Source organism: Venturia canescens, chromosome 6, assembly GCF_019457755.1.
Source record: "Venturia canescens isolate UGA chromosome 6, ASM1945775v1, whole genome shotgun sequence".
In the NCBI taxonomy this organism is placed as follows: domain Eukaryota; kingdom Metazoa; phylum Arthropoda; class Insecta; order Hymenoptera; family Ichneumonidae; genus Venturia; species Venturia canescens.
In genome coordinates this window covers 8,702,996-8,728,425 of record NC_057426.1, presented here as the reverse complement: position 1 = coordinate 8,728,425, position 25,430 = coordinate 8,702,996, and the positions used below count along the sequence as shown (strand labels likewise).

At 43.4% G+C, this 25,430-nt stretch overlaps 1 protein-coding gene across 3 annotated transcripts in view; it reads right to left on the bottom strand.

The window, feature by feature from the left end:
• Positions 1 to 340: 340 nt before the first annotated feature.
• The window catches only part of LOC122411965 (uncharacterized), a 46,765-nt gene continuing 21,675 nt past the window's right edge, over positions 341 to 25,430 (bottom strand). The window contains exons 1-5 of one of the 3 annotated variants that reach the window (XM_043421118.1): positions 2,386 to 2,735; positions 1,789 to 1,917; positions 1,096 to 1,296; positions 666 to 902; positions 341 to 562 (exon numbers count right to left, since the gene is read on the bottom strand). In XM_043421118.1, the coding sequence (XP_043277053.1) occupies positions 356 to 562; positions 666 to 902; positions 1,096 to 1,296; positions 1,789 to 1,830 (687 nt within the window). In that variant the 5' untranslated portion in view covers positions 1,831 to 1,917; positions 2,386 to 2,735 and the 3' untranslated portion in view covers positions 341 to 355. Of the gene's footprint in view, positions 563 to 665; positions 903 to 1,095; positions 1,297 to 1,788; positions 1,918 to 2,385; positions 2,736 to 2,873; positions 2,976 to 25,430 lie in introns of those variants that run through there. The other 2 variants (XM_043421120.1, XM_043421119.1) reach the window with 2 other exon arrangements.

Genomic DNA, 25,430 nt, shown 5'->3' with positions numbered 1-25,430 from the left:
GAACCGTGCATTATTAACTACTAGCCAAGAGATGCTTACGACCTTCAGAGAGCAAGGAACGAAGAAGGGATCAAGCAGACTGAAAGTTTTACCGAAAAAAGTAATATTTTAGATCCTCAATGACCTTGACCTTTCACCTCGACAAAACTCGATCTTGCCACTCTCCTTCCGCATTCTTTTTCGTTATCTCAACTATCGACTGTGTCATCAGACTGCTAAAGTATTCCATTCAATCGGCTCAGGATTGCATTCATGTGGTTTTGGATAACCACGGTTCAGCAATGGTGAAGATTTTTCGAGTTAATTTTCCTTGAAAAAAGTAAAAGAACGCAGTTTTTTTTCAAATAATTTGTCTCTAATTTTGTTTTATCGGATTAAAAATTACATCTAATCGAGAATCACATTTTTTCAAATAATTTTCAACAATTAACGGCGTTTCGTTTGTCGCTATGCAGTCGATGATGTTCCTTGTCCACGTATCCTTCATTTTTCTTGCGATCCGAACAACGGTCGAAAACTCGTTTGTAATTTTACGTTCAATTTTTTTCAATTTTATCGTGATCTGTAAATTGAGGAATCATGAAAAATCACATTTTTCTGGATGATTTTAAAAAAGTAACTTGTAATTGTAAACATCGCTTGAATAAAGTCATAATGACGCTTACCCGTCGGACACAATAGGCATCCATCATGTTATTAACGATAGTTGTAGCATTTTTATCACATTCGATGGCCTCTGCTTTGAATCTCTCAAATTTCGTGAGAGTAATTTGCAATGTGACGGCCAAAGCTCTATGGTTTTTCGACAGAAAATTCAGGTGGAGCTTCGAGCAGTTATCCACTTTTTGACGGTACATTTCGAAAAGTTGTTTCAAAAATTCGGAACAATCGTGGGAACGTTTCTGTTCGGAGAACAATAAAAAGTGACGTTTTAGAAACGTGATTTCTTTTTTGTTTCAACTGAAGTTGGAAATTTCAAGCGCCGTAGCCAGAGAACGGTTGAAAGTCGTTACTCAAAATTCAAAGTTCGAAAAAAAAGAATTTTGCAGTGAGACGAATTTTTTTGCCTAATTGAAAAAACTTAAAAACACTTACCGACTCATTATCTATCACGTAACGAGTACGATCGAGCGTCAATAGAAATGGATCTTTCAAAGAAATTTCGGAAATAATTGAACCCATAGCCTTGTCAGCGACTGCAAACTCGTTGTTTAACGTTCTTGTGACGTTTTCGAGTGTGCCGTTTAATTGAATTTCCATCGAGTGCAAAAGATTGAGTACCCATGCATTTCCAATCTGAAATTGAAAAAAATGCTATACGAATTAAACTCAAAATAACGTTTCTCCAAAACGGTGTTTTCCTGCCAGCTAATTGCATGACGCAACAATCATTCGCGTGCAGTTTCTTCGAATTTCGAAAAAATCCTCGTGCAAGATATCCAAATTTTTTCCATCGTAGTTTTGATTAATTCCGACGAAGACGAATCTATTTCGATCGATGACGCACACACTTGTACACTCTATTTCTCTATCACTCAATACCTCCTCGATTCCACCGTTGCTTCTCAAAATTCTTCGTCAAATTTTTAATAAAATGAGAAACAGAAAATCAAATTTCTCTGATGCTACACTTGACAATGAAATAATGATTGTGATCAGTCTTTCGATCGAAGGAATGAAAATTTTCAATGAAATTGAAGAAACTTGAAATCGGTGATTTATAAAACATCGTATTTCGCACTTTATTGATTAAAAAAATGATAAATCAAAAAGAAGAAACAAACTTACCGCGGGCACCAGGAGGCACAAAGAGATCACGATTTTATACATTTCGAAACGAGTTACTCTTTCGGTCTGTGTCTAGAAGACAATCATGCTTGACTTATATAGCCTGCCGGGGCTGATTCGATGTTAGCACTGTACAAACGATAGGAAAATTGACACAACTGTATTCGGGCCTAAATTTTTACACGAGGCTTATAAGCTTCGGTGACGTTTTCTCTTTTTATTTAAATGCGTGAATGACGTGCCGCTCACGAGAGGATTTTGTGATATAATTATCATTTTTCTGTGCAAATTCGCCTTTTTGTAAATTAAAATTTTATTTGACACCTGTGTCAGCGAAAACAGTGACGAATTCGAGTTGAAATAAAAGGTACAGCAAAGCGAAGTTGAAACCGCCGATACTCTCGCTTGGTCGGGTGGAAAAAAAAATTGAAAAATGTAAAACAATAATGGCGTTGCTAGTTGAAAAAACAGCTTTGGAGGAATTCGGTGCTTATCAATCATGCGATCGTGTCAAACACGTGGAAAATAGTAAAGATAACGATGAATCTTTTTTTCATGAATATCACTCGTGGCGACGTAGAAAAATGTATAAACCACCTTCTTTTGCACAGTCCCACTTGTCTGGATCGACTAATGATGCCATGTTTCTCTCACACTGTTCCATCAGGAACTGCGCACAAACTTTTTTTGATTAAACAAACCCAAACACCACAAGGTTATCGAAATCCGCACGTGGAAAATAGTATTTGAAATGTTCTATTGGAACGAAGATATCGAGGAGATACTCGTGGGATTTACATGCTTTTCGTGGGATAAGAAATCGTTGGAACGAGGCAACCCCGAACTTGAAGTGACGTATTTTGCCGTTTTATGCGCTTATTCCAAATGGCGTGTGTTCACTTAACATTGCAGGAGAATCGAATAAGTTGCAGTCACATTTCGCGAGGCATTCGCCGACGTACACTAGATTGGAAAACGAAAGAAGTGAGAGAAAAAAAACACAGAGACTCAACGACCCAAGCAACATGATAGGAGCGTGGCATAGTTTGCATTTCAAATTAAAGCACCTACTCGAAGGTGCCTACCTCACGCTCCTCAACCGGTCACTCCAACAGAATTCAAAGTGTTTGCTTCTCTCGCTGCATTGAGATTCGTCGCGATCCTCATCCCAAGTAGGATATTATAAGTTGTTGAGAAGAGAAATAAAGTAAAAAATGTTTTGCAGCAGTCGTCGAGGAGGAGTCTCGCTACTTTTGGATATTGTAACAAGTGGCAAGTGACGAAGCATTGGATTTTTAGATGCATGCCAGCTGATTTTCACCTGTCAATTTCCATAAAACTACTTTAGTTCAATATTTTTTTCAACATCACTCCGATAAGTATTCACCTCAAGCTGCGTCATGACTTCGACTCCGTGTTGAAGGAAATTTGGAATATCGACTGCGAGGATCCTCTCTCGGATCTCAGGACCCGATCTCGTTTGACCTAATCTTCATAAGATGACTTTGAGAGCTCGAATGAATCCTCCATTTGTTCGGTTAACGAGTTTTTCACGACGAGTTCTCCTCTCATTTGAATGACCTTGAGGGAGCCACGAGATCATGAATCATTCACTTACGTCTTATTACCTTCCGGCAACGAGTTTATATTCAAAGAGCAACTCCCGCGAAGAATTAATTCCATAAGTTAGCTCGAGGGACATCGTGTAACCCTCGTAGGAAAGGAGACAGTTGCACAAGATGCCGATTAAATCCACCACTTGTCTCCACTTTGGTCCTGGCTCTTCCAAGTGCTATCCTAAACTCGTTAAGACGTGTGTTCGAGCTTTTCGCCAAGCGTAGCCAATAGGCGACTTCCTCTACACATTCGTAGCGTCCCAACGAAACGTGCTGCGAATTCCACAGTTGAATTTCCTAAGGTGGCGGTAGATCGAGGACGCCTCATCGAGGGTTGAAACTCAGGCCGCGTAGCTCGCTCATGTTCAATGAAGTTGAGAGTCACTGCTTCCGGGCAAACGTTCACGAAGAATTGCCTCGAGGAACACCCGGAGGAAAGGTTAATCGTAATCCTCCTTCGACTATCCACCACCTATTATCTTCCCATCCTCAATGAAGAAGGACTGTTGATCACCAAAAGGGACACTTCTTGACATCACGTATTACAAACTTTGTTCCACGTGTCCGAGCTGTTTTAGGCAACTTCGCTTCTTCACGAGGACCCACTGATCCTATCTCGTTCCATCGGACCTTCTTAGCAACGCACTCGACACTCCACTCGCCTTTGAGTCTGGTGGATCGTTCGATGACGATAGACTTCTTGGAGATGGCACTTTGGAGATGGATCCATCCAAAAACTGGGAGTTCCAAAGGTATCTTAGATCCTGGATGATGAGCCACGGTCCGGCAGTGAGATGAATTCCCACAGTCAGTTCTCTTCGCTATCATTCTGATTCTTCATTTCATTTTCACTACTCCATTTTGAACGTAATTTCAGGTTCAAAGTGTTTCCTAGCACCATTCCAGCCGTCACGCTCTGCCTGCTCCACTTTTGGTTCCAAAAACCTTCCTGTCTCTTGCAACATTCCGTTGACTGATTTATACAAGAATTCTTAGAAAATCCTCCCACTGGTGATCGTATGATTAGTGAAGACAATCAACGACAGGACTGTCGTTCCCGAATCGGCATCATCAACTCACTACGCCGGTAGGACTCATTTTAGTCATTTTCAGTTAATCAACTTAGAAGCTAGCCAAAGACGAGAGCGAAGGATCACTCGGATTGCGCCTTTTTAAATACACGACAAAAAACTGACTCGTCGTCCTGAGGGTGGTTTTCCAGCCGTATACTGACCGGCTCATCGCATCCCGTCTGACAAGCTTCTTTCCTGAAGGCCTCTGGCGACCGTGCTCAAAAATGTTGCCACCGAAGATGGTCAGCAGTTGTATCGACGAGATTTTATGCAGCTTCCGGTGGTCCGCCACAGATGAGATTCGATTAGGGACTGCAGCTGCGGAGAACAAAAGAGCTGGGGCAACGACGCGGGAGTTGAAGAGCGCTGTCATATTCTTGAGAAACATTGAATCAAGGAAAATTTCACGTTTGCGTTTCCAGACGCAAAAATGACTATTCGAGCAAACATCAAGTTCCACTTGATTTAGTTTGTATTAAATTTTCTTACGTGACATTAAGCACGTGCGTACGAGCACAGTACGGAGAATGCTATGTAAGTAGGCAGTCGAGGAAAAAAAAATTATTCGAGGTTTAACACAATTTCATAATCGCGTCGAATAATATTATCATATCCGTCGAACGCCAATTGCGACGACGTCAATTTTTCCCCGTTGGAGACTGATACTAAAAAATATCAATGTAAACAGTGGGATGATGAAATTGGCAGAAAACTCGATGCGAATGTCTCGAGTCGAACTTTTCCCCATCAATTCATTGGCTCCGTATTGAAAAATTTCGCTATTGGAATACCGAAAATTCCAGGCATTTCCAGCCCCATTATCGTTTCCTTTTCTCTGTCGATCCTTCGTAACCTCTCACGGAATTCAGCAAGCGCATGCGCATCAAGCACGCTTTTTATTATGAACTCGTGAAGAAAAAAACGCAGCTACAACGAAGTGGAACTAATTGGCGGTGGAGTGTCTTTATCGCAGTGCAGTTGACTCCTGCGTAAGAAGTTGACGCGCGTGGCATCGCGTGGGCCCTTGCACAAAACGAGTTTTTATGGAAATGGCCGAAGGAGTAAAGTATATTAGTTGGTCGAGGATGACAGGGCGTGTATTAGCCAGAAGAAAAGGGAACGAGGCTATACGAGCAGCGAAATGCACGACGGGTCAATTATGAACGAGCCAGGAAGTAAAAGCACACCCAGACTTCTCGCTAGCCTCGCTAAGATTCACGAGAGAATATTACAGAAATCGTAAATAACGTTATCTAATAAGCCCAACTGGCAAGGAATACCAGCAGTCAAAGGCAACGCGGAAAAATCATACAACTCGCTTCAAAAGTCGTGCCTGGGCTCTCGGGGCTCGTTCAGTCTCGAGATTTCGCATCGAAATATTTATTGCTGTGAGAATTAGTGACTGTGAGAATATTCAGTGGATCGATTGACTATTCGTTACGAGGACAATCGAAGATCGAATACTGACGCCATTTTATTGATGTGGGTCCAACGCTGCAGCATCGGGAAGAGATCCGACTGTGAAAACTCCGTTGAAAAGCGTTAAGATCGACGAGTTCGATTATTCTGGCGCTTCTCTTTTGGCTCACCCTGTACATGTACTTGGGACGCGCAACTCGAGGTCCCGAGGATGCGAGCCCGTGTAACGCGCAGCGTGAATTAATGCGCTAACGTTTCACAGTTTCTACTCTTTTCTGCGTGCGCGTGTACGAGTAAATTTACTGTGTTCCTGGTTCTCCGGGTGTGCGCGCGCGCGCGCGCGTGGACAGTCGACGGTACAAGCTTGAGATTTAATGGGGGAAAAAATGGATTCTTTACGAGGAATTGACGATTCAGCAGACGCGCAAACGTCTAGTGAAATTATTCTAAAAATGTATTTTCAATGAATAAAAATGCATGGTTCTTGGTAGCTTCTTCACCCCCGGAGGATCCCGCTTCAGGGCGTGTTCCCGCGTATATGCTGTGACTGCAATTTCATTCTTCTTGCTCGCCTGCCGTTTGACGAATTATACGATCTCTCACCAAGGGGCAACGTTTTACGTTACGCCAGGGGGCATTTTCTCGTAAAACTCTGTGCGCCCAGGTTTCACCAAAGTGAGCACACACTCACTTTACGATCAAAGTTGCCTGACTAGCTCCTTTCTCGTGTGCCCTAGCAGCAGCAGCAGCAGCAGCAGCAGCGAAGCACATGTATACGCGATATAATACGAAATAATTCAGCGGAGAAAGAAATAATTCGAATACTGTCGTAGGAGAAAAGAATATATGCTTTCCAAAGTTACGAGGGAAATGGTGGGTGCGGCGCTGAGGAAAATGATGACATAACTTGCTTCGACAAAAGGAATTCCAATTTAATAAAGAAAAGCTATCAATGCGGTTATACGCGAATAGTTATGAAGAAATGCATTGCTACGATACGATGTAAAAATCAAATAAATGAATAAATAAATGTGTGCTGGTAACATATTGATAAAAAACCAGAACATTCTTCCTTATTTTCCCCTCTTTTTTATTGACGCGGATGAAACGTAGACGCAGAGAATTATTGCCAATAACGCATCCCCCGTCGCTCTTCGGACCCTTCCCCATGCGGATTCTATTAAATCCAACAACGCTCTCGTATCGCACGATTATTATACCCCACAGGCCTCCTCGAATAGTACGGCAGGAGAGAAATTCCCTCGGACGTCCGAGGAGAGTTACTTTTATTTCAACATTTTGTTTTTAATTAACGTTTCATCATATCTTCGTTAATTTATCTGATATTAATATTTCCCTTAGTGAAAACGAATATTCGAGTGGAATGGTAAAAGGCTTTTTCCTCACGTTTATTGAAAATTCTCGTATACCCCGTGCCCGGGGCAATGCGGAGCGAAAAAAAATGAACTTAATGAGAATTGAGTCTCGTTCTTTCAAGCTCATGACAAAGTTGCGCAACCCTGGATAGCGTGCGCGTGTGGCGAAGCGATACAAATAAATTTCGCTTTTACGGACGAGCGCAGGGACATCCGGTGGCTGAGGGTAGGAGAAAATACCTCGAAAAAGCTCGAGCGAGTACGCAGCGAGGAGAAAGATTAAAAAATGTGTGTGTGTGAGCAGCTTGTAAAAGGGGGAGGAAGAATCGAAGAAAAAATAAAGATGAAAAACAGACGGTTTTTTCGGGCCTTTTTTCCAGGCGTTTTTCGTTCTCCAGGCGTGAGATCAATTCTGCTGCTGCTGAAAATATACTCTCAAACGTGAACGAATACGCGAGGCCGGACGCGCTTTTGAGTGTAAACGTATCTCAGGGACCAGGACTCGAGAGAGCGAGCCACGTTCGCAGCAGTGAGATTCCTCGATTCCCGATAGCACCGAAGCCCGGAGAAGTTGTGCTCGAGATCAAATGAGCCGCGGATGCGGCGCGCTTCTGTGTGGCAAACACACGAGCAGCCTCGTCGACGAAGAAGTCTCTCGGTAGTTACCGCCGCGTGTATCGCGCGCACCGACCCCAGCAGCATCACCGAAGCTTCACATTCTTTTTTTCGTTTGCCTGTTTCCTGCTTCCATTTTACATGCCCGTGACACAGGGCGGTACAAAAGTCAAGAGAATTTTCACCCGGTCAGACACATTTTTAAAGCCTCGAGACAAAACCCTCCCGTTCTTCTCTCTCGGATTTTTCTCAATTCTACTGATGCAGCCAATGAAGTTGCTTCCGGGACAGAATTTGAGCATCCAGTCGAGTGGACTTTCAGCAGGTTCTCCGAGGCCTTGAAATGAGCTGACGGGATGCCACTTTGGCAAGTACGTCGAAGCGAACGACTTCGGTATATTGAGATAGACTCGTAATTGATTGAGAGAAGCACCAGCTTCGAATTTCGTTCACAGATGAATCTCAGGAACGATTTGAGCCATAAAAAACGGCGTAAGAGCATTTGCGAAACGCAGTAGCCGGTAATTCGAACAGTAAAACGTGGCCGTAGGCAAGATTTGCCTACAAAGTAAATCAAATGGACTTTTATAGCTGAATGTGAAAAGAAATTTGAATAATCCTGGGTGAAAGAGGCTGAAAAATCATTGGGTACATCACACGTTTTATCGCGCAGTTGATTCAGCGATGTTCCGGGATCGTTTAGTTGGACAAAATAGGTAGTTAAATCGTGTGTAGTCATTGATCACAGAGTCGGGGCGAGTGAGTGAACGACGAGGACGATAACCCGTTTAAATATACAGGCAGCACATCTCTCAATCGAAATTCCATTGAATCCGAAAAAAATCTTTTCGATCCCTCATCTTTAACCCCATAAAAATAAAAATGAGAAGAATATGAGGAGAGCAAAAGCGAGATTAAAAGAGTTGCCGAGAGGCGCAGTGTTGCGTGTAGAAAACTCGGAGTTCGTGTGGCGCTCCAGCACGTGCGACACTGACAGATACGTATCTGGCTTAACGACGTGAGAGTAATCTGAAAATACAGAGTATCCTCGTCGTCTGCAAGAAAAATAAACACATTTATAAACGTGTGTACGTGTGTACGTGTGTGTGTGTGTGTGTGTGTGCGCGTACACATGAAAGTTCATCCGCCTCGAGACTCGTGCGTTATCCCCCAAAATGTACATTTTACCGCGATAAAACGTGAATTCGAAAAAAAGCGTGCGCGTCCGAATCAATCAATCCGTTATCGAGTGTTGGCGTTTTTGCTTCTAAAGGGAAGTTGTCGTCGTCGACGTGGGTGGCATTGCTCCGGATGAGATGTTAGTGTGCCCGGTTACGTCTCTGCGCTTACGTTCGGGAAAGCAACTTTAAAGAGTGAGACATCGTCGTCGAACTCGTAAAAGAGAATGATGCATGAGGCGTACGAAGAAAAAGAGGAGGAGGAAGAAGAAGAAGAAGCGGAGGATCGAGGGCACGCCCATCGACGTTGGAGCTACTGTTGAACTGGCTTGCTCGTGTGGGAACTTTCTCGCCTCTTCGAAGCCCAGTTTCGAGTCAATTTCTTGTGCGCATTTGAAAGGTGAGCTGTGCAACTAACTCTTCGAGGGAAGGATCCTGGGGTGGGATGTGCGTTCAGAATGTAAATCTTTCCGGCCTTTTTATCTTCTCGAGCCGATGAATTTCAGTGAAAAATAATGAAGTTTCTTCATCCCGGCAGGCTGCATCGAGAGTCGCGAGGGCGTGCTGGAGTTCGCCACCTCAGCGAGGCCCCCGGAGCAGGGCGAGTCTAATGAAACTAGGGTCTCCGTTGACCTTGAACAATTGTTGAAGGTTAAGACTAAAGTGTGCTCGAGCGGTGTCGCAGCGAGCCTGAAGCGCGCGTGTTCAGTGTTTGCTCTCGCACGCTTGGACGCAGCTCGTCGTCAGCAAAAGTTGGCGCACTTGAAGCTCATCGAAGCGTCGGAGAATTGGCAAAGAAGCACGTCACACCCGGGCGCACCGCACGGGAAGTTCCACTTTAAAATCGAGCCTCGGCTCCAGGGGGGTTCGCGGAGAATCGGCAACGGTCTTCGGATGTATGCACACGTAAACACGCTGGATTACGAGTCGCGCGGTGTACATCGAGCGGAGAGCGTGGGGCACACGAACGCACACACGAGCGGAGCTCATCGAAAGGAGAGATACGAAAGAGAGAGAGAGAGAGAGAGAGAGAAGGAGTTTGGGGGCCCCCGTTTGCCAAAATGTGTCCTTGAACAGGCGTCTATCGATCGGGCAAGGCAACCCTTCTGCTTTCGCAGTGTGGCACACGCAGGGGTGCGCTTTTCCGCTGCTCCCCTTCCTCGTGATCTCGCTCAACACCCCCTATCTCAAACTCGGTCTTTCTCACTTCGGTTAACCCTCGCGTGAAGCTCGTAGCTCGTGTTGCTCTCCGACACACGCACACAAGCAAGCACGTGTGTATTCTCCATAAATATACGTTGATACATAACATGTGGGAGAGCTCGAGTACACGGGGCCGTTTTACACGCGATAAAACGTTTTACATCCAGCGCGTAAAACCGCGCGCTCCCAGTGAGAAATGTGCGCTCTGGAATTGCTGTATAGCACTGCGTATAAACCTCTGTGCGGTACACATTCGTCTAAAAAATTATGTGCCGTGCGTTACTGTGCACACGTATACATGAGCCGGCGCAGGATACCACTAATACGAGCATAGGCCATCTTTACGACTCCGAACCTTCCACCTTTCTCCATATAAATACGTACACCGAGCCCTTTTACTTACGTGAGCACACATTGAAAAGCTTCGCGCCTCTCGCCCTCTCCCGGCTCTCAACTCAACGCTTTTTCTCCCTTTGCTACGTAAACCGAGCGTTAAACATTTTCGGAATATTCTTCACGCACAAAGTATCCTCGTAAATAGGTTGCACCTCGTATTGATCGCGCTCATTCGCAAAAGGACCAGCCCGAGGAGCTCGTTCCAACGGGCTCGGGCGCGCGTTCCTCGCGCGACCATTTTTTAAATCTCGAATCTCTCCGGACGGTCTGATCGATCGCTGTCCGGGACTTTAATCGAGTTCGGTTTACATACCAAGCTCATGGAGGGAAGCAGCTTCCACTTTGACGCTTCAAATTCGACGCGATACTTCGCCGCTTCGTGCCTAGTTCAAGGCCAACGAAGGACTTTGATCGCAGCCTCTGGCCCACGGCCCCTCGACCACGAACGTCTCGGTTTCTCTTCAACTTCGCATAAGAAGCTTTTCGAGAAGCCGAGAAAGCCTGTTACCACCTTAAATGAGACAACCTGTACGTATATTACCCCCTCAACATTCATCTTCACGGGTGTATACACGCTTTTGTGGAAAGGTTGGCTCGTTGCGAGCATGGAGCGACTGCGATATGAATCGGAACGTCATTAGTGCCACTGTTAATTTATCGCTGGTATAACTATATCCTACGGAGCTGAATGCTCTACGAAGGAGCCCGTTATCTTCTTGACAAACTATAAATTTCATCGAGATGCATCGCACAGGTAACGTGAAACGCTAAATGTCCTCAAGTTTCCGAGCGAATCTACCCTCCCGATCACCAATCGTCATTTCTCTCTCTGAGAGCTTCCGCGAATCATTTTCATTCGAGTCTCATTGAACGAACGAGTGATTTTCGTTTATTATAACGGAGAAGGAGGAGATTTAAATGGGGAACAGTTGCATTCCGAGGGAGAGAAGAAGCTCGAGATCGCATGGAGCAGGAAAAAAGAATTAACAAAACGAGGGGAAAAGACAAGGCTTACTTTCAATATATGGCTCAGATCAGCAAGGTCCGAAGGGACCTCGTCGCCCAGCAGGAGGCTTTCAAGTACCTCTCGTACATATAGTTGAAGAAGGTCCTACGAGAGGCTCGGCACAGGGAAAAAAGAGGGTGGAAATATCGAGCGAAAAAGGCTGCTCCTCACTTTTTTCTTTCTACACGTTTCCTGTGGTGCGTCCATTCCGTTTTGTTTTTTTTTTTTTCTATTTTTTTTCACTGATGCATGACGCGATGTTATTGACCTTATCCGCCTCCTGGAACAAACCCGTCGGATTTTTTCCTCTCATTTTCTTCGACTCAATCCGATTAGGTCGTCTTTACTCTCTTTCTCGTGCAACGCGTTGTACTCGCCAACTTTTCGATCCTCCAAACCGAAAGAAAATGTATTCTCATTCACTTCTTTTAGTGATACAGTCAAGCACAAAAGTCTCGTTTTCTCTTTGACCGATAAACGGATCGTCGGAGTGAGAAGACCACGAATTCGCTGCCAACACTTCCTCATCAGCGCTCCATCGCAACAAACATGCCAAAGAAATTTTCATTCTAGGACTTTGAACATTTCGCACGCTGCGCGGTAACCTCGATCACGACTTTTGGGATACCCTGTGAAACGAAGCATCGGGCATGGGGTGATTTGATACGAAACGGAAGAGCAATTTTCGTCGCTTTTCGTGACCGTCCAAGCGTCAAATCCTGCTTACTTTCTCGACTGTGTGTGCGTGTTTACGTGTGTGCTCCCATGCATACGTGTGTGATTCCAAGAGAATCTTCTTAGCAGCGATCCATTCGAATAGAATCATTATTGCTAAAGTTTTTCTCTCTCATCTAAATGGCTCTCCAAGCGGCCATTGTTCGTGAAGAATCAGCGAGAACAAATGGGCACGAGTGGTAGGAACGTAATTTCTGCTCAACTTCGTACACATTTTATTTGATTTTTCTTTTTTCGATTTTGCTCTTTTTTCCGAATGCTTCATGAAAGTCGAATGAACGGTAAATAGAAGTGGGAAGACAAGATCGATTCGTTCTGCGCCTCGAGATGGGCAACGTCTATCTTTCGCGAAAATAAATACGAAAGTTGCGATGAAAAAGGGGGCAAAAATGAAAAATAGCCATATCTCGATTCGCCCGCGGAGTGGAGCTTCTCCGTTCGGGATTTATCACAGTTAAAGATCAAAATGCAATTGAACGAAATTTCCAATACCTCCGTGCAGGATCCTCAACGTGAAGAGACGAGGGAGTTTTCCCTCCATAGCTTTTCTGATATCCGATTCTTTGGGAACGTTGTTCGTTGACTTTTTCGTGTAACAGGAGGAAATAAAGTCTGGAGACACGAGGAGAGCGGGGCGGGGATCGGGTGCGAGGAAATGGAAAGCTCCTGAAGCCCGTGGGGAATTTCGCTTTGCAACAACCTCAAGGTTTTCTTCGTTTCCCTGCTCGATCCGAGGCTCGAATTCACTTGGAAGCTCTCGCGCGCGCATATAGGAGGATTACAATAAACGGAGCCGATTGCCGGCCTAAACAAACATCAAAAGGACAGGATATAAAAGAAGAACCACATGGGACCAGAACGAACCAGTCCGACCAGTCCAATGTTTACTTTCATTTCCGTGTATCTTCTTCGCTTTTATTGATGCCTTTTTCAGCGCTTGATCGTCTCTGACTGTCGCCTCTCGCTCGTCCCACCGAGATCTCACCTTCGTTCAATACCCTACAAGTACGATCTTCAGAATCAAATTGTCCGAAAAATTGAAAAATTAAAAAAACTTTAAACATCGCGAAACTTCGAGAAGACGATCGAAAGACGCCAAGTTGAGAACTGCTGGACATGCTGCATGAAAATTCGGCTTGCTTTGATGTCCTCCGCAGCGCTACGCACATTGGGGATCAGTCCAGTCCTTCCAGTCCATTCCCGATGACCCTCAAGCCTTAATGCAATTCCTCAATTAGATCTGGATCAGGCGATATATGAGAGAACGGGGGAAAAGGGATAAAAGAAGGGAAAGGGTTGGAGGACCCTTGCCGAGGAAAAACATTGGAGTACGTGAGTCGATCAAGAAGAAGCAATTACTTATATCGCTTGAGATCCTCCAATTCAATATCCCACTCGAGAAATCTCCATTGTTTCCATGATTTTCTTCCTTCACGTGCTCTTTTAATCTCATCAACTCGAGATGCGCGTCGCCAACCCCTCACATTGGCAAACATGTGTTATTGTTGTTGTTGTTGTTGTTGTTTTAAGGGTGTTCGGACAAGTGGGCGAATACCCCGAGCTGAACGAGGTCACGACCATGCGAGATTTCTCTCACAATTTTGGGTGCAACTTGTAAAATCAAGCGCGTACCAGTTTTTGCTCCCTTCGAAATGTTTGGCCAATTCTATTCGCCCAGCACGATCGTCCCCGAGGGTATTTTCCTGGGCTTCTCCGACTTGCCGCTTTCTTCACTGTGTTGATAGCGCCCATTAATGATTCGCAGCACTCGATGCATACTTAATTTCTCCTGATGAGACTTTATTAAGCCAATTTATTTAAGGAAGACGATAATCAAGGACTCGCCAAGGGCGCCTTTTATTCATGACCTTTTATGGCTTTCCCTCCAATAGCACACAGCCAGCCAACGTCTCGAATCTCGAAAAAAAATGGTGAGTGAGAGATTCGAGATCGACGGCAGTTACTGAAATCTTTGTCCAGAGGATCGAGAGTTTAAGAACTTTTGTTTAAATAAATAAACCTGGCAAAAGTGGGCAAAGATAGTTGAAGCACTGCAACTAAAAGCACAAAAAATAGAGTTTTAATAGAGGTCATTTGAATAACGTCGGGAGAGAATAAAAAGAGGGAAAATGAGAGAGAGAGAGAGAGAGAGAAAAAAAGGAGAAGATCAACTACCAAGATACTTAGCTCTAATGCAAAAAGTTTTTTCGTTCCTTCTCCCCTCTTTCCACCTCAGTAATCTCATTCTTTTTTTCCACCGAGACTTCTCGAGTTAATCCATCGATAATCCGGAGCGACGAGAGCAAAAAAGAAAAAAAATGTTAAGATGTCTGTCTTATTGTCTTCGAAACACACTCGTTCGTTGGCGCTCTCGCGTCTTTTCCTCCTCGTTGCATCTTGAATCACGAGCAACTTTTTTTTTTATCTCAGAATCGAGGAAAATGGCGAGGGTGAAAGAGGCTAAAAGTCGGTGAATGCCACATTGAGGAGTCTCATTTTAAAGAGATACACTCGGCGAATGAGAAAGTAGCAGAAAACCCCGAGCACGGTCCGAGGGAAAAAAACGATTGCAAAAAAGTTTCTACCCTCATTTTTTGGCAACAAATCTCGGATAGAGCAAGCCGTAGAACTAGGGTTCGGTGCTTCTCTTAAAATACGTATATACATGAAACCTCCAACATACATCGGACATTCCATTTCTCAAAAGTATCTTCGATTTTCGATTATTCCCGTTTGATATTTTCATTCGATTTTACATTAAAACGCTCATTTTGTCGCAGTTTAACAACTACCATTATTTATTCATGCTATCGAATGAAATATTTCGATCAAGTTTCTGCTACGTTCTGTCAAAAAATTCTGTACAAAAATATCATTTGAATACGCCAAAGTATTGAAAATAATTCGACCAACCGTATTTGCTTTTTTTTTTCAATTTTTCGTAATAAATTTGTTTCAATGATATCCGTCAAATATAATGGTAGATAAAACAGAAATGATCGAGCGTCGGCTATTCTGAAACGGATCTCCCTATGGATCTATAGCTAGAAACATCGTCGCCGCCCTTGTCGTTGCGCATAAAATATTTCGACACTTTAATGGCTGATAGCTTTTAATGGAGCGAGCGTTAATGACCGTCCGTCGTGCTAAAAGAAAAAGAGGAAAGTACGATTGTGTTGTCCTATAAACGTGACACAGTGATGTACAATTTTCTACTTTGATGATATCGCGCGAATTAGATATAAAAGTAAAAGCTCAGAAATAATGCGTGATTGTGAAAGCTTTTGTTCGATGACGAGGAATCTGATTGGCAATTCTGAAATGATTGAAAATTACTGAATTCTCGAAATGATTGAAACAACAGACGGAGGAAATGAGTACCAGAAACTCACAAATCTCGCGTACTCGATGATTCATTCGTTCATGGAAAGCCAAAGAGGATTTATCGTGGAGCAAGAATAATTAATTTGGGTTCGGTGCTCTCGGTGGCAGAATTTTGTCGCCTCAATTCCCAAAGCCACAATCAATACAAATACGCACACGCACACGTACACAGGGAAGGAAGACACATTCATTCACGAGACAAATCGTCGGCAATAACCGTCAATGGCGGTTGAACGACATTATTTTAGTATTTTGGTTTCTCTCTCGGTTGTTTTGTTCTCGATTGTCCGGGACGAAAATGGGAAACACATATACACACTTGGCTAAGCCGACTTCTCCAGTTCGAGCTGCTCCCCCGTTCCCCAAAGCCAACCGAAATCATATAACAATCAATAAGGAATTCTTAGCTTATATTCGCCATTTTCCGAATAGGAGAGACCGAAGGCTAAAGAAAATGGAATACGAATGGATATGAAAGCTCTCACACGAGAAATATCCGAATCGAGTATCTCTCCAGCGGCACATAAATTTCGCACAATAAATCAAGTATTTCTTCCATCCCCGGTTTTTCTCCAGCCCCGAATTTATCGACTGTTTTTAAGGCTTTCGTCTTCGAATTCTGACGAAAAATTCATTTCGTCACGTTTCTCGTAGAATCGACGTTTTCAGTGGTACGAAAAGTACCGTAATTTCAATAAATTCGTCATCAGAGAAATGAGAATTCGTTAGCAGCAGCAAATCGACGGCTCGTGAGCACCGGAAGAGACGGACATTGGGCGACTCCGGTCCCTCCTCCTCGGTCTTCCTCGTCGGCGCCTCGGATAAGTTATTGCAGCGTGTCTCATAAACAGAGAGCCCGATCGAAAAGAAAAATGGCCGAAGTGTATTTCTTGGAGAATCTCGCGATCTAAATATCCAGCATAAACCTCAGCCCCGAATTCGAGCTTGTGCGGCACGTTTGTTCGCAATGGAAAGAACGTATGGGAACGTAAAAATAATGGAAAGAACGGTGACAGGGTTCTCTGTATCGTTGATACACGTAGAGTACGCGGCGAGGCGCCGAGGTCGCCCGAGTAAATCGAAACTGCGTACACTCAGTTTCGCTTTTGAAATACGACGAGGAAAGGGGCGAGACAGGAGGGAAGGAAGATCGTTTTTCGGTGAGAATATTCGGCAGAGGCGAATGGAAGACCGGAGGAGTTCGTGCCTCGTGGCGCAGCCGGGTATTTACGAAAAGCCCGGAATTTTTATGAGGCTACGCTTGAATCACGACTATCGGCAAAAGCAACGATCCGCAGCCTTCGAAACCAGCCATTCGATGAGGGCATTCAAAAAGCATCACGTATAACTCCACTCGTCATTTCCTCTCTCCCGGTCTCCACGGCGCATTCGCATAAGTCGCATTTTTTTTCTTTCCAGAGATCGAGCCCCGAGGGGATGAGAATTTTTCGCCCGAGCTCCCCACCAGTTCCTCCCTCGCGCCCCTCAACATTTCGCCACCCCAACGACAACAAGCATGCGAGATTAAACGACCAGGAATTAAAACAACTTTATTATATGTCTCTCGGCTATAGCGGAATTTTAAGAGTCCAAAATATCAAACGACACCGACATCCGAGGGTTATTTATCCTCCATTTTCACTTTTTTTACTGTTGGATTTATGGTCGTGGGATAAATTGCAAAAAAAGTGAAGTTCCTCCTCAATTTCAGCGTCGTTTCTATGAGTTCATTACGAAGGAACGAAATTTCTGAATTACTCCAAACTTTCAAAAGTTTTTTTAATCTCAAGTGCGCGATGATTTTGCACTCCGATTTCTTTAATTGATAAATAAAAGTCAATTTCTAACAGAAAAACAATATGCTCCGTGGCTATTTGGATCATTCGTGTGTACACGGTGCAGCACAGTAGGACACGTACATTATGAGACTTGTAATGCGACCTGTTTATATTACGACGTAGTCACGTACCGTCAATATTAGACGAGAATCTTAATCCATGAGGATCCTACGAGTACGCTCGCTCTGCCTTTCTTTTTCTCCACTCTGTCCCCGCGTGCTGTTGCGCTCCGGCTTTTTTTCGGCGTCTTTTCTTTCTCCGCGAACTTCTCTTTTCGAATTCTAAAGGTTATTCGAGCCAACAATATCTCGATTTATCCTCATCAACATAATTGTTTTCTGAATACTTGTTAGAGATAAAAATTCATTATTGACGAGTAAATGAAGAGAAATTATTTTTAGAATTACAAGTAAAGAGAATATTTTTACGAGTGAGGAAAGCGAAGTTCGAAGATTCGAGGAACGAGTAATTTTTCTACTTTCCGTCGAACAGCTCGAAATACAAAGTTATTGCAAAAGTTTGGAAATTTCTAAGATCCCTGGACGCTCGAATAACTCGAAAAAATTCCACTCCAAATGCGAAGGAAGAACTGTTTGGTCACCCGGTTTGTTAGAAGCTGTCGCTCGCAAGGGATTCTGGCGGAGAGGCGAGTAGGTAAGGCCAGTGACTGGACAGACCCGCGAGGCTACGGGAGCTGAGCTCGTGGACGGTGCGGGTCTCGGGTTGTGGGACGAGGGTCGGTTACCGACCTTGCCTTATCGCCTTCTGGCTCGCTCCGACGCGTGACTATCGTCCGCGGCAGTTAAATTTTATCAGAACAAATTTCAGCCCTGACATCTGGTATGTTGCTATACATTCGTGCTTGCACTTATACACGCTCGAGGAGAGTTATGACCCGATGAATTTTCCGTAAGTGACCGCGAGCTACGAGATGACCAAGGGGATAGAGAAATATTTACAACAATTATTCGCACCTGTATGCGAATTAACAGGAGTCTATGAACCAGCGAAACTTTATGAAAACACATTTTTCTCGTACATCGATACATCACGATTATTAACGAACTGACAAAAATTATGAATATCGATGAAAAGTGATGGTGCATGAAACAGCATCGAAAACGATTCGACAATATTTATTACCACTTTATATTGTTTCGATTGGAAAAAGATTTGATAAAGGCCAATTGTGATGCTCACAGTTTACCGACAGCGGTGTAGGAACGAAGTGAATTAAGGTTGTTCAATAGCAAAACCCGATTTCTTATGGGTTCGTCAAACATGGTAATTGTCAAACAAACAATGTGTAACGAAATAACTCGAGAACGGTTCTTACGATTTTGATCTTTTTAAACACAGCGTTAGAGTATGTTTTGAAGAAAAAATTTTAAAAAACATGACCTATCGCTTAATTTTTAAGAAAAATTGTAATAAAAATCGTAAGAGAATTTGAGTGAGAGAATTTCAAGATTCGCGACATGGCAAATCCAAAAAATCCAAAATCACGAGCAGTTATGAAATTTTAGTAAAACATCGTAACCAAATATTTTCTTACTGATCATTAACGATAATTCGAATAATATTTCGAAGTTATTTCACAACGAATAATGTTCACACAGGAAGAGGACTGCACCCTATTTTTCATACGGCACTTGGCTATCGAACTACCTTAACGATTCGTGAGCGACAATGGAAACGTGTGAATCTAAAAATTCGTGCACAATGTAAAAAAATGTTGCTCTTATTTGTTTATTTATCTGGAAGAACAAAAGTGCGAGTATCCATTGGAAGTTTTCTCATGGAAATGTACTCGTGGCAAAACATGCCAGTTCGATGTACGTTTATTTACTTGAACCGTGCGAATACCACCTACGTAAAGTAAGCTACAAGCAATTCCAATACTCCCACGAATTTCCATGTCTGAGAACGATTATTTCATCATTCGGTGAACCGCTCGATTCTTATTTAAGTGTATACACAATCGATGATAATAACAATGGATAAAACAGCAATAATGAGAATGGATTTGGACGGAAGTGAAATAAGAATGAGGAAAAAAATGAATAGCGAGGGTCGCGAAGATTGGACAATTTGATATGGAACGTTCCATGCGCATATATGTTTTGAGCTCGAGGCGTTATGTCTCCCTGCGAGCAGCACACCGCGGTCAAATAAATGTAATAACAGTAACGGAAGAAATTACACGTGGCCGTAGGCTTCGGTACATCGGGAAGATTTTTCCGCCACGCGGTGCACGTGGTGCGACAAGCGAATGCGTGACACTCGCGATAACTTGAATAATACGAGAGTTCTTGGCAAGCCAACGACAGAGAACATGCCATTAGCTGAAAATTCAAAGGTAAAAGTATTTCTTCGTTATTTTTTGTTCCAACGGATAATGCAAAAGGGAACATTTGATGAATCATAGTAATATCTGGTTTGGAGAATGAGCTACGAGGGGCGAATAAACTTGGAGAAAAATAGCTGAGCTCTCGGGGTAAGATGGAGTCGTAGGAAATCCTCGTGTAAAACGCCATCGGGCGTCAACATTTATGACTATTGGCTTTATTGAGCGAGTAACGCTGCATAAAATATGATTTAGAGACCTTTGAACCCCCGTGGGTTAAGGGGAGGGTGGCAGAAGGGAAAAGAGGTTGAGCCTCATGAATGCAGGAATTCCGCACTCGTCCGTGTCCACACATTGCGTATCCGCATCCATATAATATTGTTATATGTACTGCAACGCAATATCATATGCCAGGAATAAAAACGAAATGGAGAGAAAGCCCTAAACACACAAGGCCCTTTACACCTGCAATAAAACGGGTTGTTGTATCGGGCTCCAACCAGCGATTTACCTGCGAGTAAATAACGTTCGATAGACGATAAATAATCGTCAGACCTTACAGAACCATGTATTTTATTGTCTCAATAATTACGTACCAAGAACATAAAGTTTATGAATAAATCTGTCAGTTTCCAATCGCAATTGATAAATTGAGCTTTAATCATAAAATCGAATGAAAAGATGGTACGTCTATTCCATGGACAATTGTCCCTCGACGATGAGCCGCGATTGCACGATTATCAAAAATGACCGATTTCAACGATCAGCGAAGCAGAAGTCGAACGATCATGGGAGAGAATCTGCGACACCAATAACTTCATCGTCCAGGCCATTATTCTCGTCCGGACGCTCCTCTCTTGCCCCCTCCAACCGGCCATTGTCTTATCCCGCGTGGCCCGCAGCGCCTCCGTGCGGTGGCGTCATAGAACTACACTCGGAAGTCCCATATTCGTTCCCACTAAATTACTTGTTACAATTTCTCCTTTTTTTATTCATTTTTTCGACGTTTAACATTAGCAGGATGGGCTGGGCCCTGATTGCGTCAAGTTCCCATATTAATGCGCGAGCATTGGGCGAGCACGTGAGACAGCGAGCGAAAGACGCTTAATCGAGGCACCCTCTGTGACGGGGTACTTCGATCGGTACACATTTATGTACGCATATATTTCGAGGAATACCAACGAATCCAGTGCCCCGTGAAAACAATTAGAATACCTGAGATGCATCCTTAATTTAACTGGCTCAGTCGGTAATGGCAGAGACAATAAATCGTATGACTTCGGGGCCACGCTTATTTCAATGATGAAGACCCGATTTAAAATGTCATTGGCCCCAACATTTATTGACTTGTGCGAGACAATAAAGTTTTAACATTCTAACGTTGACGATTTTGCCGTGAATTAACGAATATCCTTGAGAGATAAAAACAAGCATAAAAACTTGCAGAGACAAAAAGAGACGACGAAGAGAGGGAGAGAAAGTCATAAAAACATGGGGAACCTCGTTAAGCTTTTATTGTTGTTTTTGACAGATGTGACATTGGCTGAAGTGTCGTCAGACACGTTTAACATACAATCGAATCGTCTTTCCCTCGGATTCCACGTGATTAGTCATCAAGATTTCATCTTTCGAAGTCTTTATCCTTTCCAATGTCACACTCACTCGAGGAAGGTCATCGCGCCAAGGACATTAAGTTTTCTCTCGCTCTCTCTTTCTCTCTCTCTCTCTCTCTCTCGCGTTATGGCTTCTTCACTTCACCGGACTCCGCTCATCCCGCTGTGTGTGCTTACCTCCTTGGCTTCCGTGACCTTGGACTTCCATTTGCATCTTGGGAGACAACACTCCGGCGCAGGAGGCGAAGCACTTTATACCCCTCGAGCACCAACGATATTTACGTTTACCAAAGCACCCAAAGCTGTTTCAACTTGCCTCGAACGAGAAAATGTTCACTTTGGCGGACAGCACTTCCCCCCTGCCTCGTGTCTCTCGGACTCGGGAATTACTGCCCCGGAGATCGACCAGGGACAACTCGGAACTGGTTGTAATGAATTCTGGAGATTCTTACGCAGTATTTAACACGAAAATCACCCTCTCCGTTCCATTATTTATTTCTCTTGGACGCAAAGTCTCGACTTGGAAAAGCTTCCATTCTGGAAGATCAATGATCAACGACGTCCCCTCAAGTCTCTTCTTCATCCTAATTGTTCTCGACAAACTACTCACTCATTTCTAAATGGAGGGACGACACACGTGCTTATAACAGAAAAAAAATGTGGCATCGCTATGCGTTCAATTAAACGTGATCCTATCACGTGGAAGGGTCTTAATTAGCTTTTTGGTGTGTGGCATGTTTGAGCGGGTCTTTGAGCAAACTAAAAGTGATCTTCTTCATAGTGTGTTCCCTGTCCCTTGCGAGTCAGCTTATGGAAGAAATAATGTATGCTTTACCGATTACCAGCGGAGACTAGAGCCTCGTGGTTCGTTTGGACAGCACCGGTCCCTACACTCGAAGACACGCGTTTCCTTCACTTTCTTCTCATTCGTTCTCTCGCTCTCGTAAATCCGATTATCGTAATAATCTTCGAAGAGGATAAAAGAGCTACCGTAAAGCATTATGGGCACACTCGCTCTCCCATCTCGCTCCGTATATTTATTTCATTGTCGTTAAAATAGTACGAACAACTTGTGTACACAGCAATATCGTAAGAGATCATAAAACGTTCGTCTTTTCATTCCAGTTAAGTATAACCAAAGGATTCGGGTCAGAGTCTTCAAATATCCTTAAGAGCCTCTTACAAATTATTGCCACCGAATCGAATAAATTTAACATTCTACGCAGTACTACAGACTTCGTTGACGGACGAGAGGGTCCCCTAATCTCGAATTTCGATGAAACCAGCTGCACCTAACATTTCCCCTGATAACGGTGGCTCCCGGATTGCTCAGCAACGAACAGACCGTTGAAGCCACGACGTCTCCAATTTTCGACGTCAATTTCGTTTCCTCGGAAGATTGTTGTTTCACTGTATTAGCAATGCGGGGAGAGCAATGTGGAATTTACGTGAATTTACGCCTCATTCGATTTTTTACCTTTGGTTCTAATGTTAATTCGCAACGAAATACGGTCCAAAGACATGAGTATTTGATGAATAATACGACAAAAAACGTTCGGTATTCAAATATAAAATTAGCTGAAAATCGAGCATCTTCATATACATTTGAACGGCTAGTTTCGTTTACGAGAGCCAATCGCCCTCTTCGCCACCTAGCGGTCGAAATGGGAACTAAAAAATTTTTCTCGCCCACTCGTCCAGCCGTTACCCCACATACTCATCCCTGCAATGCGAGTACTATTAACCATAAAATCATCAAGTTTGGACTAGAAAGCTCTCAATCCAAGTGTGCTGACCCCTCGAGTTTTCAAGTGGCAAATTGTGAGTGCTGAGGGGGGAAGCAGGGGTTTCGTTCTTAACTACAATTAGCCAAGATCAGCGATAGGCTTTTATCGAGCTTGCTAGAGCGATAGAGAGGCTGTAGGGGCGGCGGGGTTGGAGGCCTCGAGAGGTGTGCAACTCGCCCAAGACCTACTCGAGAGATCGCAGCATCGATTGCATCGCGGACTCGCGTAAGGTCACAGACCCGCGATCTGGTTGGCAGACCATGTGTGCCAGCCTCGTCGATCCTCTCTTTCTCTCACACTCCCTAACAATAGTTTATCAATTGAAATTTATTTCAAATTCACAAATATTCTTTTTCATTATACCCGAACATCAAAAACTAGAAAACTTAAAAAAATTCTACTTTCCACGAGAAAATTTTGCGAACTAATTCCTTCCTCGAATCCCCCAAGAAATGAAACCTCACAAAGCATTATACTCGCCCAATAAAACAGCCTGAAAAAATAGTTGAACCACGGAGCATCCCCAAAAATCACACTGTTTCGGTACTGATAAATAATATCGAAAAACAATTGTTGAACTCGTGACCACAGGGCGCGAAGAGCTTTCACGAATAGTCTGTATCATATCTACTGATGGTGTACAACTGCTTCGTGTTCGAATACGTAGTAAATCACGCCCGATCCTGTTGCGCTTCAATTCTTTCTTGATTCACTGCTTCAAGACCAATCTATATAAATATATAGCTATATCATTGTGTACGTATATGTTTACAAGTATTTATACGTGGCTGTGTGTGTGTAGAACAACGATAGCTCTCATCCGGTTCCCACGTACTCAATTACTCGGCTCAGCTCTTAGCTGGTCTTGTGTGTCTTTTTTAAGGTCTCGGATGCCACATTTTCAAACGTCTAAGTCACGTATTTCTTGAAAAAAATCAAATAAAATAAAAATAAAGAAAACAAAACAAACTTAAATAAAGCAGTAATAATAATGAGAAAGAAAAAATAAAAGTAAAAAGGAGAAAAAAAATGTCAAAGAATCAAGGGCATCACCGAAAGGGACTGTACGCTGCGAAACCAGTTCCGCTCCTATGTTTTTCACTACTGTCTCTTTTTTTACCCCCACCCTAAGGACGCTCATCGTCTTCTCGTTTTCATCCTCCACGATCGTCAGTTAAACCAAACACGTACACGAATAATATATTCCACGATGCTCACGAACCTTCCACAGATTGACCGTACAACTTATTATCAGAGACACTGCGAGTGCGAATAAAAACTTATGGGAATATTGTTTTTCTTTTTAATTTGTTGATAATAAATACTTCGGGCTCGTGAGAATTCAAGTTTTTTGTTGCTTCCTCTAGGATTCTCGGTGGAGTCATTTCGCATTGGTTTTTAAGGGCATGATTTTTCGATCGATATTGATCACGGAGGAGGACAATTTTTCTGATGATTTAATTTTCTTTATTTGCTTCGTTCGAATTCGATGGTTTCAATACGAGAGAAGACGAAAATTACTGATTGAAAAAATCGTATATCCTTTTCCTTGCAACTTTCTGAACTCTGAAAATTTCCCGTCTAGCCGGATCAATCTCACGAAACAAAATACTCGAATTAATGACTTTTTCAGCGTGTTTAGGATCGCCTAGATTCAATGCGATTCATTTATGCTGAACATAGTCGATGTCTAAAACGAATGATCCTAGTAACTGACACCGGCTGCCTTCTCTCCAATAAACTCATTATCCGGACTAATGATGAGGCCCCCTCCTTTTCCTCGCTTCACCGGACCGAGGCCCTTGACACGAGTCAAGAGACCGCTGCTTCGTACATATGTTGTTAAATACCGGAGTTGACACCGTTTGACCTGTCTTCCCGCTGTCCCCACCTTTCGGCCTCTTTCCCTCTTCTTCTATCTCACTTTGAATAGCAATACCTCTCGTTCGTCGTACTCCTACTATTACTCGGAACAACTCGCTTTTATGACTCACTGCCGAGCAGGCTCGATCGTCAATGGACGTTTCTTCAATTGCATTTTCTCTCGACGTTCAAC